General features: G+C 39.0%; 1 protein-coding gene across 1 annotated transcript in view; it reads left to right on the plus strand.

Moving 5' to 3' along the window:
- CCDC141 (coiled-coil domain containing 141) overlaps positions 1-11,779 on the plus strand; it is a 171,533-nt gene extending 159,754 nt beyond the window's left edge. The window contains exons 22-26 of the mRNA XM_006760570.2: positions 1,707-1,741; positions 4,867-4,890; positions 5,283-5,328; positions 6,934-7,781; positions 9,913-11,779. Of these exons, the coding sequence (XP_006760633.1) occupies positions 1,707-1,741; positions 4,867-4,890; positions 5,283-5,328; positions 6,934-7,781; positions 9,913-10,180 (1,221 nt within the window). The 3' untranslated portion in view covers positions 10,181-11,779. The remainder of the gene's footprint in view (positions 1-1,706; positions 1,742-4,866; positions 4,891-5,282; positions 5,329-6,933; positions 7,782-9,912) is intronic.
- The last annotated feature ends 6,925 nt before the right edge of the window (positions 11,780-18,704 follow it).

Genomic DNA, 18,704 nt, shown 5'->3' on the forward strand with positions numbered 1-18,704 from the left:
GGTTTTCCATGAAGAAATGAATAAGGTAAAGAAAATTGCGTAGCCTTGGCTACTCATTATGTCTATTTTGATGTTCAAGTCATTGTGCATTGCAAAAATAGTGTATTGAAGCCTTCTTATCTATATGGATCAAGTCTCCCGATGTAAATGCAATGCGAGTGCCTTCATCCCTTACTGCCTTTCTACCCCCTAGTTAGTCCTTTTGCTCAGTGCTCTTTCCTTGAGTTCCTCCTAATGAATACTAGAACCTTAGCATTTTACATTGACACTGAGGTAGCCATTTAAACACCATACTGTCACCCCAAACCATTTCTATTTCTCTCATCTTTAGCTGCCTCTTTAATTGTCCTTTCTTTCAACCCCAATGTCAGATTTTATTTCTCCCACTTTATGATACCACCAAGCTATGATTTTATTGTTTATAGTACCATTAGAAAACCTTCATATATGAAATCAGATAGTATCTTGTTCCCAGAGAATCTGCCTTTAAGATATTTCCAGGCACTAAAATATAGAATCCAACTGAAGTATGAATACTAAACTATTTAGGGAAATGTTTAGATTACTTTAAGTCCTATGCATTACAGATAAATTAAGCATGTAGCAAAAACTGCAAATAGCCACAGAATGCAAATGTGTCATGATATCAAATGTATTATTTAAATCACATCATTATGGGTTTCGGCATAAGTTGCTCACTCTCTATTCATAGCTGCTGGATTATAATTACCTCTGGACTCTTTGCTTTGCCAAGTTGCCTGCTCCCTCTGTTCTCGCTCTCTCAAGAAACTCAAGTAACAAGCAGAATCAACACTATTCTCAACTACCCCAAATTAATAGATAATATTTCTTGGGACCTGAGACTTAAAAAAAGAAAAATCTCCCCAATTGTTGTGCACATTTCATGAAAAAACAGTTATGTTTCCTCGGAGTTAATACAGTTCTCAGAGCTTGTTTATATGTCCTTTTCCATGGGTTAAATGTATGTGAAGATCTGGTTTAATTATATAACCACCAGACAATACGAACCATTAAGCAAGCTGCCTTTTTTGATGGGGTGACCCTGGTTCTTCTCTAAGGCAAACCTTGGACAACTTGTTGGATCCTAATCTTATATCTTAGCCTTTGGTTACTCTGATTGGTCTAAATCAGGGTTTTTCAACTTTAATACTACAGACATTTTGGCCCAAAGCATTCTGCTTTATAGGATGTTTGGCAGCAGTCCTGGCCTCTATTCTGAATGCCAGTAGTAGTCTCCCCCACCCCACCAGTTGTGACAACCAAAAGTGCCTATAGAAATTGCCAAACATCTTCTGGGGAGCAAAATCACTCTTGATTGAACTCTACTAGTTAAAATAATAAAAAATAACATTAAATGTATCACATTTTCTTAATTGAGTTTCTAAAACATACTAAATCCAACACCATATTTTTGTAATTCTGCACAGTCTTCTACATTGTCAACCACACACATTTACGAAGATTAGAAATGAAAGTTACTGCTACCAAACCAAAACGTAGTAAAAAATGATTTTTCTTGCTATTATTTTGCTTGGAAGAAGAGTTAAAGGAACAAATTCCTTTCAATAGAAAAAAGAGATTTACCTTCATTCAAAAGTCATTTTTATTTTCATATAAAGTAAAAGATACGATCGATCATTAATTATTTAGGATAAAAATGAAGGTCCACAATTATAGCTATCAAGAACCCTTATTGGCATGATTTCATGTATAACATTCAGTACAATTGGTACAGAAAGCAAAATTAAAGGCAGTAGTAATCTTCACTTTTAAATATCACAATCACATTTACCCTCTGACTGTCTCTATCACTTATATTATAGGTCAGATGTAATGACTCCCCAAAGCACCATGTGGGCAGATAATAAGAAGCAACACATAAGAAGGTTGTTGAGGTATCACTAAGTTCAATTCTAATACCCGTAAATTGTGTTGATCTTCCTTGGGAAATGATATAAGTCAGGAAGAACAATTCCACCAACATGTCACAAGGATTTATTAATCACAAGATTTTCTCCTGGAGATAGTAAAGTGCTTCTCATTTTTCTGACCCAAAAATGCAGCAGGTGGAATTGGGCAATTCAGTAAATGCAATGCTCATTGCACTGCTAACAGATTAGTGATGGTATTTTAACCCCAAGGTGAAGACCGAAGCTAAATCCACAATAATATGTGAAAACTCCTAAGATTAAATGGAGATGCAGAGTACTAAGAGACTCGCCTAAAGTCACAGAACTGTTCAATAGAAGATGAAGGCTTGCCATGCCAGCAATTAGAGTTATAGAATTCTAGTGCTAGAAGGGATTTAACAATCATCTGATCAAATCTCATTTTACAGTTGAGGAAACTGAGGCCAAAAGAACTGATATATTTTGCCCTCCAAAAATCACAGCGAAGTAGTGTCAGAACTGGGCAGGCAGCCCAGTTCTTCTGAACTTCAGCCATGTAACTCTTTCCACAAGACCAGAGGGAGCTCCTAGGAACTGCTGCATATAAGTAAGCTGTTTTGTAATGATACTGTAGATTCCTATGCCAAACCTTTCCCCTCTTTGCAGTCATCTGTCTGCATGATGGTTAATAAAGCAGCAGCATGGAATTACTTTTATGGCAAACAGTTCAGTGGAGTGCTCTTATCAGCCTGGGTGAGGACGCTCCCTGAACCCTCCTCCTCTAATCCTGATCCCTCGGTAGGCAGGGGGAGATGATCTTGAGACATTTGCTTTGGAAAAAAATTGGGAAGAAGACAAAGTGTTGTTCACCACCTTCAGTTCTCTTTTATCTTGTTCACTCCAAGTGCCCAAAGGTGCCAAGTCAACTCCTTGGCTGCCCAAAGCCCCTTCCAAATTCCCAGAGATGCCTTTCATAGACCAAGCCCTATGTTTAATGTCTTTTTTTCCCACCACTTCTTACTTAGCTTCATTTAATTGTACTGAGCCCAAGATAAGATTGAGATACTTTGGAAGGTAAAGACTTGTGGTGTTTCCTTAAATTTACCACAGAGATGGCTTCCCACTCTATGTACTTTGAGGATTGGTGTTGTAGTCTTTGGTAGATGTAGAATATCATTGTATTCTGTATTCATTTTGTTTGGCAATGATTAGAAATCCAAGTGATTATGTTCATCAGTGGAAATGAAAGTTCAGAAATCCTGACAAAATATCTGAGGCTATAGATTTAGGGTTATTAAATAAAAGTTAACTGGTCATTAGATGTGAAAGTGGGTGAGATCTTTGAGGGGAAAGTATATAGAGAATATTACAGAACATAAAGACGAGATCATTTGTTATTCATATATTTAGAAGTTGGGAAAAGAGAAAGAAATCAACAAAAAAGACAAAGAGCAACGAAGGCTGTAAGAGAAACACATTGAGAATGGGATGTGTTATAGTGAATTAGATCAATCGCCCAGCCTTTTTGCCAGAATTAATCAGATTGATGCAAATATGCCCTACCTGTGCTGAAATATATAGATTAACTACCTTTTTGTAGAAATACACACATGTATACACACTCTCACACACACTGTTTCTACTGGCAGAAAAGTAAACACAGTTTCATGGTAGGGAAATATGAAAGAAAAGTTGGTATATATGAATGTTGGGGAACCATTATCATAAGGGAAAACTAGTAGATCTAGGAACGTATAACTCAGTGAGATTTAGAAGGAATATTTATAAAATTCATAATGATTTAGAGACTGAAAGCTTATTTGCATTCGAAATTAAGGCAGAAATGCCAAAAGCCAACATGATTTGCTCAGAAAAACTTGTATTAAACTCATCTTATTTTTCTCTCTGAGATGATTATTTACTGGGCAGTTCTAGACTAGTGTCATAGACAAAATTTATTATGGTTTCAGGAAGTCATTTGATAAACACACTCATGTTATCTCTTTTAAGTGGGAAAATGTGAGCTGAATGAGAGTTTGGTCTGGTGATAATTGTACCCAAGTGTCAAGTAGTTCATCAATGTCACCCTGGAAGACAGCTTTCCTTGCCTGGGGTAGACATCTGGCCTTGCTTAACCTATGCAGTGTTCAACATTTTTATCAATGATATTAATGGTCAAAGAAAGTACGAGATTTTAGTTGTTTAAAAACTTGGTATAAATTCATAGTCCCATGTGGTTCTTACAAAAACAAAAAAATAGTACAATCACTTTAATAAAAGTATATATAGATCAAAGAGATAATTTGGTTGCTTCCCATTCTGGAAAGTAAATGAATCCTGGAAATAAACATATTTAGAGGGAATATTAATAAGTTGAAAAGTTCCTAAAAAAAAGATTTGAGAAAAATCGCTTTCTCTTATTGCCAGAAGTTATCAGGTAGTGTTATTTTCTGCAGAAAGTATTTTTTATGCTTTAGGAGTTGTAGGGAGTGAAAAATAATACTCTTGGATTGCCTTTTTGAGTTTGGCACAGTCTGAGAGGGAGACTCAGCAGTCAGGAATCAGTAACCAGTAAAAGCTGGATTGGAGGACACGACTAGGACTTATGTAGAGGGTTTCCCAAAACTTCATCTCTGATTTAGACATTTTTGTCTACCCAACCACTTGGGTGCATAGCTAGACAACCACAGGCTTCCTGTCTAGGGGTTTTTCATGCCGTATAGCCAATGTAAACGCACCCATTTGGTGGAAGGCAGATCTGAAACCAAGAACATCAAAGAGAGAGCTGCGATTGTTGGGTCTCTTCTACTAAACCCACAATTAGGTAAGTCAGTTCCTCTCCAGGAGGGAGTGAGGAGTCGGGAGACTGGCCTGGACTTTTATTCTAGTTTCCCTCCTAAATTTTTTGAAAATGTTCACACATTTTAAAAACATTATTCTTTCTGGAGAGCCATAGGTTACTCAAAGAAGTCATTAAAGAGTTGCCTGCCCCTGGGCAATCCTTACATCAACAAATGTCTCTGCTTCCCTGTGAAGCAGGTCATAGCAGTTGGACCAGGACCTCCAGAAGGTGGTCAGGATGATGAAAGTTCAAAGACAGAGACAGTGGGGCTGTGGGACCAGTTCTCCCAATGGTAAAGGTGAGCAGACGGACCTCTCTGCTACTCCAGGAGGCCAGTATCCACTGGTGGGTACTGAGAGACGGCAGCTCTTTGCTAAATATAGAAAGAGATTCTTAAGACAAGTAAAGCATAGAATTATCTCCAAAGAAAGCACCTTCAGGAAAAGTGTGCAAACAGAGGCTGCCAGATGGCATAGAGAAGATTTTTAGACTGAATGGGAAGTTGGATCAATGTCCGTAAGAAAAGGAAGAAAAACATCCTACTTTCAGGAAAAGATAAAAAGAGGCAGAGGTAAGGTGTAGTAGGAAAACCAAAAAAAAGGTAAGGCATTACCTACTGGGTATGTGTTTATTTATTTATTTATTTATTTTAATTGAGGGACTTTTACAACTCAGTTAGATGCAAAATGCAAACTTCTCTTAAATGGCTGAAGAAAACCACTTTCTCTAAGCTGGGTTTACGATTTCTCTGGAAAGAAGTCATATCTGTAGGCTAGCAGAAGAAGCATTATCTTATTTTTACTTCTAACCTTCAACCTAAAAACACATTTATTTCTCAAAACTCACTTATAAAGTATGTCAGGAGCAGGACTATGTGCCCAAATGAAGAACTCAAGGTCAAGACATGATATAAGTTTCTTATGTGCAAGCCGTAGCATTGGAACAAAACCAGTCATTGTTAATTAAGTCAAACATGCATCCAAAATGCTGAGGAAAGGCAAAGAAAGGAGTCTGTGTAAAACAAGCTGGTTGGGATAGATGGGGTCCCTTTCAGCTTCACTGTTCTTTTGAGTCTGTGCCAAAGGGTATACTTGAGCCTCTTCTTAAACCAGAGATAGACGTGGATTCGTGGGGAGAAGTAATAGAACCGTGTGAGCAGTAGGTGCTGACTGGCACAACTTACGTTCCCACCTGGGACAGAAAGATGAGTGGCAGGTGTTCCTCTATTGTATCCTGGTGTGTTTCATTGTGAAAGGTCATAATGTGCGACGGTTCCATTAATATCTACATTCCCCGCTAGGGTATCATCTCCATGAGGGCAGAGGCTGTACTGACTTTTACTCACCATTTCATCTCCCCGATGCCTAGCACAGTACCTAGTATATCACAGGCTCTCTGTAGATATTTCTCAATGTGAGAAGAGAACTAAGGGGCTCTAAGAAAATAAAACCAGTCATTCAAAATGACTAAGTCTCTAGAGTTGTCAAATTCATAGAGACAGAAAGTGGAAGGGGCTGGCGGGAGAGAGAATGGAGAACTGGTGTTCGAAGGGTTCAGAGTTTCACTTTGGAAAGATGAAAAAGTACTGGAGTTGATTGGTGTGATGGTTGCACAATAATATGAATGTATTTACTGCCACTTAACTGTCTACTTAAAAATAGTTAAAATGGTAAATTTTATGTTATGTGTATTTTGCCACAATAAAAATAAAACGAAAAGAACGACTTTCCTGAGGAAGGAGGGGGGCTATTCTAGTGGTGTCTCAGAGTTCACCTAGCAGGGGAGCCTCTGATATGTAGGAGCGGGGTTCACGGGGAGTGTAGACAGATAAACCGACACAGAATTTGCTGGTGAAAGGAGGCTCCTCAGGTTGTGATTTGAAAAGACATTTATCCAGTCCAAGCGCTTCATTAGAGATGATAACTAGGCTGCTCTCTCTTCACAAAGTCTATCATGTTTCACTCAGAGATGGGAGGTCAGTTTACTGATTCCTGTCATGGGATGGGCCTGTGCCCAGTTTAAATAGACAAGTGGTTTCAAGTTCTCTAACGCTTGAGCCAGGCCCCGCTTTACCTCGCTGTGGGTTTTCTCAAGTCGTCTCTCTGACGTTGAGTTTGAGGCCTGGAAAAAGAAAACCAATGACTAACCGAAATCTTTGGCTTCTCTGTTTTGAAGGCCCAGGGGCAGGGGGCAGGCATTTTGCCCGTCGATGGAGCCGGTGAGGCTCAGCTACCTCGGGACCGGCCTGGGCTCTCCTCTGGCCAAGAGCGCGGTGTCCAAGGCCTGCCCCTGCCTGCGGACACGCTTTCTGCAGAAGAACAGGAGCGTGTCTCTCCCGATGACATCTCCTTGCCTCCACTGCCAGGGAGCCCCGATTCCCCGCTCGCACCGTCCGACATGGAGGTAGAAGAACATGCCAGCCCCTCCCGCAGCCTTCACAGGAGCAGCGACAGGATGCAGATGGGGGCCAGTGGTCCAGGGGAGGCCCAGGAGTGTGGCCTTCCTCCGCCTGCTGCTTTTGCCGATCCTTGCAGTGATGAGAGAGAAACATTTTCAAGTCATTTTGAGAAGCCTTCCCCCCAGTTCAAAGCTGAGCCCCCGTTCACCTCCAGAGGGTTTCTGGAACAGAGCACAGCCACCAGCAAAAGCCACGCTGACCATCCTGGGAGCATGCCGAGTGGAGTGCATGAGCGAGCTTGCCAGCAGCACCCGCGGGCTCGGGAAGGTGTGCTAGAAACCCGGGAGGAAATGCATGCTGCTAATAACGGCACTAAAACCCAAGACAGGCTGCATGCTTCCCCCGACGCGCTCCCGGGCCTCGGGTTTCAATTAGGCCCCGGCCGGGTCTATCAGAGGCAAGTGGTTTCCCAGGAAGAGATTAAAAGTACATCAGCAAGGAACAGCGTGGTCAGCCTAGCTGGCCAGGCACCCAGTTTCTCCAGGCTCCAGTCTAATGTCACTGTCGTGGAAGGTTCTCCAGTGACTTTGGAAGTTGAAGTAACAGGATTTCCAGAGCCTACACTGACATGGTGGGTAGCCTATAATGACGAGCCTTAACCAGAAACCAATTGAATCACTGAGGGAATCCTTCGTGGGCACTAACTTACAGGGGCAGGGACCGCTGATTAATATTCGGCAGCACCGCAACTCTGCATGATGCAACCTCTCACCAACCCCCAACTCTCATCTGAGGAGCAGCATGGCTAATCCCCTGAAGCAAAAAAAGTAACCATATAAAATAATAACTTAACAAACTCCAAAAGCACTGTGACTTCCTTGTGCTCTTTTTGTATCCATTTAACATTCCACATTTCTAAAGATGGTGAGTTGAGATGCTTTGCATAAGCACGACATTTTCTTGGTTTAACATCCCTTACTCAATTAAAAACAAACAAAACAAAACATAAGAAAGTGGTTTTCCCCTTTTCTTTCGTTTGTCTCTCTCAACTTCCTTCTCTTCCCAGCAGTCACTCATGTCACTTTTGCAGTCCTTGTTTGTTTCACTAAGATTTCTTTTTATACATTTCTTCAATGTGAGAGGTGGAATAAAAATATTTCTTTCACAGTTACTTGCAGTGACAGGTAATAAACCCATTTTTGAAAGGTGGTTCAATAACTGACCTGAAAACAATACGATTTCACTCTGGAGACATTATTATTTTTCAGCCTATTTGTTTTAATAAGAGTGAACTGCAGAATACAGGTTTTGAATCACATACTGTTGCTATGAAAGCAGTTCTAACTTTCTCAATACTTGGGTTACTTTTAAGCATTTTAGAAAATTTTCAACCTTAAGCATATTTATTTAAGGACAAAGTTATAAATTGGTGGGAACGAGTTCATGTTTCTAAACTATGATAAGTAAAATAGCATCTATTTATCATAATGTTTAAGTTGATATTAAGTGATCAGTTTCAGTAATTGTGTGTGCCCACTGGTGGTACTTGAAGTGTGAGTCGGTTATCTAAAGAATTTATGAGAAAACTTTGGTTTCTCAGATTATTAAAAGAAATTGCACTTGTGCTACAGTGCAGCATTTATGCTTTTTGTTTTACTTTGTTGTTTTTACAATTGCATGGTTTTTTACAGATCAGGAATTTCATATTTATGAACTTAAAAGATATTTAATTCATCATTAAATATCAGTTTACCCCAAAGAAAAATGTTGTCTGAAGTGTTTCTTATTTTTGTCCACATAACAAATAACTTGGTTAGTCACATATTCTTGAAGAATGATTGCAACAATAATACTGAAGGACTATTGTGAGAAAACATCTTACCCTCAGATTTGCAATTTTACTCCATTAATAACTGGCGAGCTATCACACATTCTTAGGATACTTGGAAAAATGCAAAATTATTGCTTAGGCCATGAGAACGGAAAACGATTCAGATTTGTCATCACTTCTTGTGTAGAAGAATGTGGGTCTTGATAAGTAAAGAATCTAGAATATACAAAATAAATTATTTGCTTTATAAAAATATGCAGCTAAGTGCTCATATTCATAGGAAACTTTTAGAAACATGTTATTAATAGTAATAATCCAATTGCATAAATGCCTTTTATAATTAAAAACAATTTTCTCCTAATGAGATTAATCCATTAATTAAATGAACTCATTTCTCCAGGAAATGCTGTATAAGTACCTTCTTCTAACACAGCACATTGGTATTTTCATGTGGATCGTATGGGATGAATATAATGGGGCAGATGAGGGTCACTCCAATGCAGATTCCAGACACCACAAACTACTGTTCCATCACAGCTGAAAGAATGAGGGGAGCCAAATAGGAGGGTACCATTTCCCATTCTAGATAATTGCTATGAGCAAATGGAGCCCCCGTGTGACCAGATGGACTGCTTTTTTGAGAGTAGTTGGATATCTGAATTCTCACATGCAACATTCCATTTGTTAACTGCTGTCAAAAAATGTGCTTTTTAAAAACATGGTCTGAGCCGATCAGGCACTTCTCTGGCCACCAGCTGCCAACCTCTGCTTGAAGGATAAACAGCCCCTTTGGAATCTGTGGTAGCTGCAAAGTCCCTGCCCCTGCAAGAGAATATTGCTGTGGTGATGGGCCTCTGCAATGGTTTTTAGAAATTGGATATAATGTGAATAAACAGTGATCCTGATTTTTAAAACTGACTCTCTGCTTCAGGTACAAGAAGGGCCAGAAATTGCCTGCAGATGGACACTTACAGGTTTTACACAAGGAGACGAGACATGCGGTGTTCATTCCGAAGGTATGCGGGGCAGACGCAGGCCTCTATGTGGCTCGGGCCCAGAACTCTAGTGGCATTCTCTCTTCCAATGTCATCCTCCATGTGACAGGTAACCGCAGGCCGCCAATCACAAGGATAAACTGGATCATGCTGTGTGTCATCTATGTTAGTGTATCGCTCATGTACTGGCTACTCATACAGTAACTGTGGGGTTGGCACCCATGGACGTCATTCTCGCCTAAAGGACAATACTGTTGTTTATTTTCCTGCGTTTCCCACAAAGCACCCCACCAACTGTATCTCCCTTCCGGCCATATTGCTTGTTTGGCTAATACCACTGTTCAGTGAAATAATCCAGTTTTCTTTAGTTCTTTAATCTATTTGAGGAGCTTAGAAAATCACTTGCCTTGGATAAGGGTACATTTTTGTATTCTAGAGAGAGATGTGTTCAATATAAAACAGTAAAATTATGCTGTTTGTTCCTTCCTAATTTAGGAGCATGCAGATCAAGGCTCATAGCATAGAGATGTGAGTCAAATTTCAAATCCAATTGTTTGAAAAATTATTTTTAATTGTACACATATACATCTCTTTGTGGAATCACAGTAGAAATATTGAACTGAAGTTGTAATTTTTGTTATTGCATTACGTGTCCTTTAATTTTGTTTTTCATGTCTTGATCTCATTTATTGAAATATATCCTATGTGGTTTCAACATAGTCCACATTCCTGAGTCTGAGGAGGCTGCCATAAGTAACCGCTCCTCATGTTGATCTCACAAGCTTGCCGTTGGAGAATAGATGTGCAACTCCAACTTTAAATGGAGTGTCAAAGCTCCAAAGCTATGCTTGTCATAGAATAAGATGGAACACAGGCAACGCGGGGGGACCAGCATTATTCCTGTCATTCCATTGGCAGGTGTGAGGCAGCCCTGTTTCGCCTGCTTCTAGTTTTGATTCTGCTGCTGACCATGTTTGCAGCCTATGGTAAGACATATCAGTGCCTCAGTTTCCCATTTGGAAAATGGGGTCATCATCTACCTCTTGGACAATTGAGAGTTTTCATTTCATATCTTATAAAAATCTATACAATTTAAAAAAGCATGCTATGAAGACTAAAGGTAATTGTATTGTTTAATGTAATTTGTTATCACACTGCCTCCTGTCTACTAGTTCTCTCTCAGATGTTGTTTCTTCAGAATATTAAATTAAGGGAGTGATGTTAGTATGTGCTCTCCAACTCTTCACATATGAGAAAAATGACATTCTATGAATTGGAGCTTAAATTCCTTTCTGATTTCTTAAGACTATGTCCTTTGCAGAGACTTGAAATTAAATTCAGGAGGATGCATTTAGTATGTTCTGGGGGTGGAAGGACAGTATGGAGTAAATTACATAAGATGAATTCTATTCTTTCTTATAAGTGTCATTGTGATATTGAAGAATGTTTTATGGCTTTATGAAATATATTACTTAGAAAAGAGGATCATCGTTTTAGCTCCTTTAAAAATTAGACCTAAATAAGAGATGCATTTTTTCTTTTTAGATTTTAAAAATGGTTATGTCATGCTAGAGTAAAATCTTGAGTTGAAAGAATAATTCATTATAGTTTTTTGGAGAAGGGAAGGAATTAATCATGTTGCTATAACACTGTCTACAAATAATAAAATATTTAAATGTAATATATTCAAGTTGATATTTAAAAGTTACTGAATTTACCTGAAGATATGAAGTGTGTGGTTGAGTAAAAAGTTGCATTTGTTTTCTTGTGCTCCATATTTAATTTAATTAAAATATTAAATCTCATAATTTTCTTTCAATTTTTGACATAAACCTATTAAAAGTTTATATACACAGCATCTCAGGAAATAATGGTCTCTTAACTCTCCTCTCCTTTTGGTCCAGCTCCAAGGATTTTGCATATCTCGCCTAACTGCTATTCCCATGTTGAAACTAAAGAGTAAAATCTACTCATGTCCAAAGCAGATAGATAGGACCAGGTAATAAATTCTTGCCCCACCCTCTGTCTCGTCTTGATAATTTAGTGGGATCTCCTTTCCCATTTTGTCAGCTTGTTTGAATCTGTGGTATTTAGGGGATGGGGACTTGCCGATTTGCTTCACCTGTTGCGTGCTAGTTAATATTAATCCTTCAGGGAGCAGGGTGGGACATACATTTATTCATGGTGTATGAACAAATAAGGTGTGTAAAGCCCCTGCTATATTTGATGTATGTATAAATATAAGATTGTACATATATGCATACACATACATACACATACATACAGTTCAAATGTTGGAAAAAGATAGTGCTGATATTCATGATATATTTCAGATAGCTCTCTGTATATCTCTGTGTCTATCTGTGTACCTACCTACCTATTTTTCTGGGCTCTCAATTGACTAGTTAATTCTCACAGCAGTAAAGAATAATTAGCTATTGGTTATATTTATTTTTAATATATTTTCATTGATTTCAGGGGAGAAGGGAAAGGGAGAATCATTGATTGGCTGCCTCCTGCATGGCCCTCACTGAGGATGGGGCCCGCAACACAGGCATGTGCCCTCACTGGGAGTTGAACTGTGACCTCCTGGTTCATAGGTCCACACTCAACCACTGAGCCATGCTGGCCGGGCCAATTGGTTATATTTAAATTTCAAAGATTTCAGCATGATTTTCCTTTTTGCTAGGATTTCTGTCTTGATCAAAGAATTCTCCTTATGAAAATACGAACTAAAATTATCGGTTAAAATGGAAAACATAGGAACTTCAAATGATGACCCTATTTTAAGATATAATTATGATTTTTGCCCATTTACTTCTGGAAAAAATTCTGGACAGTTAGTAATATCAGAACAGTTTTTCAACAAGAAAATGAAAATGAAAGATTAAAGAGAATATATACTTGACAACTTAAAGGAGTGCAGCACAAAGTGTGTGTTAAGCTTCCTATAAGCAAAATCACAGCGTTTCCCAGTTCTTTTTCTAATAAAAGTATGTATAAACATTTGGTTGTAAAGCTTTTCTCACACTGAATTCCAGGGGAAATGTACTGTACAAATCCTTACATTTGAACCTCTGTATATTTTATAATACCTAAAATAGTTGGGGGGGAAATCTGAAAAAAAAATGTTAGCTATTTCATTCAATAATGTTAACATATAGTTAAGACACAGGCTTAAAATAGATTACGGTGAAACCTTCTAACTGCTTCACTTAAGTTTAAATTCCTTCACATAGTACATGAGACCCTTGCATACCTGGCCTCCCCTTCCCAGCCTCTGTTCCCATCCCTTCTGACCTCTCCTCCCCGCAAAGCAATATTTAACTTCATGCTCTTTCTCTCCCTAGTCCTTTCTCTCCCGAACTCCCGTACTATCTTCTACCCTATCTACATGTAGCTTAACGGCTGCTTACATTTTCAGTTCCATTTGAGACACTTCCCCCAGGAAGCCTTCTGACCCCTCGGGTGGATGCAGATGTTCCTGCTATGTGCACTGTCAGCACCAGAGCTGCCCATCCTCATGCCCATCAATGCCCCGCATCAGCGTTGCATGTTCGAGCATCTGTCTCCTCTGTCTCCATCTGTCTCCTCTGGCGAGATCTTTATCAGCAGGATCTTGACCTCCCTGTTCGTCATTATATTTCCAGCAGCCAATATTATATGTTTTGAATTGTTGTCAGAGGTAAACAAGATAAACTTCGCTTGTTTTTTTCTTTTTGGAGAGAGGGGGTGGGGGATATAAAAAGAGAACAATATATTTGTTCCCCAATTATTCTTCCTTATTGTGAACATTGCCCAGTCATAATCAGCTTCTAGCCAGGAAGAATGTATAAAACACCTAACCTATAAAACATAAATAAGAACCCTCCCGGTTCTCTGAGTTAGACCCAGATAGATGCTGGCTCTAGTGGTCAAAATAATACTGCAGAGAGAAGAGGCAAAATCCAGGGCCATTGTTCCAACATGTTAGAGCAGATAAAAGCCGGCACAATCATCTTCAGGGGTCAGTGCAGAAGTGGGTGTCTCCACGCTCAGAGACTATGTCCTACCTGCCCAACCAGAAGTTATGAACTTCTTTAGAACACTCAACATATTATCAATGTTCTATTGCAGTGGGGGCTCAGTAATCTGGTTGTGAACAGATTTTATTTGAAGCCAGCATTTCATTCATATGTGTACTTGAATTCCAAATGAAGGAAGGAAATAATGTGGCACCTTGTTCCATTTTGTTTTTATTTATGACCATTCCTTACTAGAAATTGCTATATGAAACTTTTTTATCCCAAATCCTCACCTGAGGACATGTTTTTATTGATTCTATAGAGAGAGAAGGGGGGGGGGGCAGAGAGAGAGAGAGAGAGAGAGAGAGATTGGATGGATTGCCTCCCATACATGCCCAACCTGGGATCAAACCCACAACCTGGGTATGTGCCCTGACCAGGAATTGAACCCACAACCTTTCAGTTTACCAGAGCCCCACAGGCCAGGGCACTATTGGACGTTTTTTGACATTCCTGTTGTATCTACAATATTTTAAATGTATCCATGAAATAGGCTAGTTGAAACAAAATAAAATATTCCCTCCTAGTATGCTCTGATACTGTGTTTGTCAAAGCAAATGCCAAAGCATGATACACTGTTTTCCATTAATAATAAGCAGAATCTTGAGCTACATCGGAAAGCCAAAAGATTTGCATTCACGAGTGAAAGTGTCCTGCTTAAAGCAACAATTCAGTTTCTCTGCTTTTATCACGAGATGAGATTTGGATGTTATCATGTTTGTCTAAGTTCAACCTCAAATGGGAAGTAAAAAGCTACTGATTTGGCCTTTACCCATGAATCCCCACACCACCGCTCCTGGTGTGGTGAGAGTGTGCGTCACATCATGAGTCACCCAAGCATCGGTGGTGAAGGTTGGATGCATGACATGCCTCCAGATGAACAGTCTTTGGTTCTTGAGTCTGATTGGCCAAGTAGCTCTTCCTTTTGTTCAGAGGATATTTCCTCCTTTGTATAAAATGAGAGATTTTTATTTTATTTTATTTACTCCTTAAACTAGGAAGATTTATTTTTCCTCCTTTTATAATGGAGGATTCAAAAATCCTTATTATTACACCATAAAATTAACTTTCTCTCCTCCTTAAAGGACAGGGAACAGAAAGAATTGTATAAACAAGAATGTTTGAGTTCATATACTTCCCTGTAGCACAATAAAAAAAAAAAATAGGTGAAGCTGAAACATATTTTAACCGTGGGAGTAGCTGGAAAACATTGATCCAACCTGATTTTTCTTTAAACTAGAACAATAATAGTTACATAACTTGAAGTTTTCCATCTGTATTTGGATGGCTCCCTGCTATGGCTTTTTTCCCCCATTTAGAACCCACATAAGTCAATACTTGTGAAATCCAGCTCCGGAGATAGCTAATGAAATACACCTTTCCCTTTGTCATTCAACAGCTGTTCTCTTCCAAGAATGTTATTGATTCAAACAACTTCAAAATGACATTTTTATCTTACACTGGCACTAAAAATCATTTAATAAAATCTTTCAGAGATAAGAATTCAAAAGATAAACTATAATGAAGCATACTTTTAAAAAAAAAGAAACATGCTTTACTCATGGCAAATAGTCTCTAGCCCATATTATGCTAGTGATGCTAGAAAGCCCCCTTTCTGTGTAATAAGTATTATGCAAACCCACACACAGACAGGCAAACTGAACAGCTGGACACACAGTAGGACAACAGTTACCTGGCAGAATGAAAAAGGCTAAAGTGCCCACCTGCTCCACAGCCTTCTCTAGCAGCCATCACCATGCCGGCCCTCAGAGGCCTGCCTTTGATTGAAGTTGATGCAGCTCCAGGCAATGCCTTTTTAAATGCCCGTTTATTCATTTCTATCACTCTTAAGGGAGTAGTAGAATTACTTATCAAATCCTGGTCAGGGTTATCAGATTAAATAAAAATGCCTCCCCCCCCCCTTAAAATGAGAAACTAATGATGATTCTTGTGAGGAAATGGCATCTGTGGGAACCGGAAGGCGTTGGGCTGTGTACCCGAAGTGCTGGGAAATGTAGACAGGAAGCGAAAAATAACCAAACATCTGGGAGAAGAGACTGTCGAATTTGGGCTTCATCCTCCTTCTCAGTGTGAATTTCCTACAGATTCAGGAAACACGTGTGTATGTGGGGAGCCCCTGAGAGGAAGGCAGAGGTCATGACGTGCCTACATGACATTTTTGTTACCCAATTGGAGGACTATACTGGGTAGAACAGGGTGTCTGGTAGTCCCTAAATTCAGTGACTGGTATTCTTACAAGAAGGCATGACAGACATGGAGACAGGAGACACACAGGGAAGGTCATGTGGCCATGGTAGCAGAGGTGGTGACAAGTAGCTGCTGTGAGCCACCCGGCGTGGGAGACTGCAGCCACCGGAAACAAGAAGAGGCATGAGGATTCTTCCCTGGAGACAGCAGAGCCTCTCATGCAGCACCGTGCTGGAAGTCCTAGCTAGTGAGTAAGACAAGCAAGGGAAAGGAAAGTCACACAGATTGGAAAAGAAGAAATAAAACCATCTTTATTTATAGGTAGGATGATTTTCTATGTAGAAAATCCCCCAAATCTACTAAAAAAAACCTCTTGGAAGTACTAAGTGAATATAACAAGTTCATCAAAAGCAGGAAGCCTGCAACAATTGCATCCAGGAGAAAAGCAGGGAGATGGCACAAATAAATCCCAGTGAATCAGCCGTCGCCACAGGCCAACGAACACGGGTTTGTCCCTTTTCTGGAAATGGGTTACAGACACCACAGATATTTCTAATCTAGTTGCAACATCTAACACTGATATTTCCTCCAGCTTCCTGTGGTACTTGCGGGAGGGGGGCTGTTGGAAAGAGGTAAATTATCTGAGGAGACAATGCTCACCAATGTCCTTTGGTACCTACATTTGCTGGCCATGTGGAACATAAGTCAACTTTGATCATTTGCTGGCCATTGTCATCAATAGCCCAAGAGAAAAATTAGAAAGACATTGTAACAATAGCATTGTAGAGCTGAGCTTCTGCAATAATAACAGAAGAAAAGGAGTCCTTTGGTCTCTGATATCAAATCCCAGGTGACGTATCAGTTGGCACTCTGTTGCACTGCAAGAATGAGTAACTATCAAGATTAAGTACTTCCATATCCGCAAGATGGGCTCATGCTGCCCATATATCTCCACGATTTCTTGGTAGAACCCAGAACTAGAATATGTCAGCCATTGTATTCTACTTTAAAAAGTAATCAGTTTCATAAAGCCATATCTTGTACTATTAATTAGTTAAAAGAGAATACAAGTGGCTACTTTGGTACCTACATTTAACTGGAAACTTTTCAATGAAACTAATAGTTTTAATTTTGTAAACTTTAACTATAGCTGTTTTCTTCAGATCCATGTTCTTAAAGGTCATTTTTGCTCACATAGGTCATTTGTCTAAAATAGAATGATGATGTACTTTATCACTTAAAGGAAAATTGATGCACCACAAAAGCCAAGTATTTGTGTTTTATAAAAGCATTTGCAAATATAATCACCGAAACAGTGAAGCACTGTTAAGACCCATCCAGGTCTTATTAATGGATGTGCAAGCAAAATACTCATCGTAGATTTTGTTCAAACCTATGTATGCATATTATATAATTGCACAAATATTCATTTTCTACTACAATTAAAAATAGACCTTGAACACTGTGAAGGGTGACCAAGGCTTCGCAGAATATGCATATATGAATCATGACCAACTCTAAGGTACTAGCTGGTTTTCTTGGCATGACTCCCATTCTTCTGCGCTCTAACTCTAAGGTAAAAATTCCATCAGGGTGATGATGCCATCAAACAGACAATCTCAGAATTACAAAAAATTTATATGGTTTCTTTAAGTATGAAAAATTGCGGGTGGTTGGCTGAATCACAATTTTGTCTCACTGCATGTTACATGTCATTAGAATCATTTTGAATTAATAAAAATCAGTGCAAGAGTTTTTTTTATCTTGGTGATACGTGTGTGTGTGTGTGTGCGCGCGCATGCGTGCGTGCATGTGTGTGTACCTACTCAGAATGAGTTCACATCTATATGAGTTAGGTAATATATAAAGTGCCCAGGTGACATATGATATAATGAGGTTAGAAAACACCTCACTTTAGTGGCACCAGTGTCATGAGCAACTGATGGCCAAGAGTTAATGAAGAAACGAGTTTTTCTTAGTTTAACAATTATATAATACATATATATTTTATGTGCATGCTACAAGATAAAACATTCAGCAAGAATCCAGTTTTTAAATGTATAATTAGAAACCAGTCTATTTCAAACAGGATTGCCACATAGCTGAATTAAGGGGGAAAATGCTATTCAGAGATGAACATACATTAGCATATACCTATATCAACTCCAAATAGAAATTCATTTAAATCCCCCATATATAGCAATCCCAAGACAGTTATTTATAAATAGAACTAGAGGTTGCTTTTATTTAAGTGTAATAATAGTATAAGTCATGCTCAAGAAGCAGCTGATAGTTTTTTAATTCAATGGCTATTGTATTTGAATTGTTCATATGAAGTACTGAACATGGATCCTTAAAGACAGACTTCATTTCTCAAGGTCATTAGACATTATATGATTGCTGCAGGAATAACTGTTTTGTATACTCATTCCTTTTTAATTAATGGTTTATATATG

Source organism: Myotis davidii, unplaced genomic scaffold (assembly GCF_000327345.1).
Source record: "Myotis davidii unplaced genomic scaffold, ASM32734v1 scaffold370, whole genome shotgun sequence".
Classification (NCBI taxonomy): Eukaryota; Metazoa; Chordata; class Mammalia; order Chiroptera; family Vespertilionidae; genus Myotis; species Myotis davidii.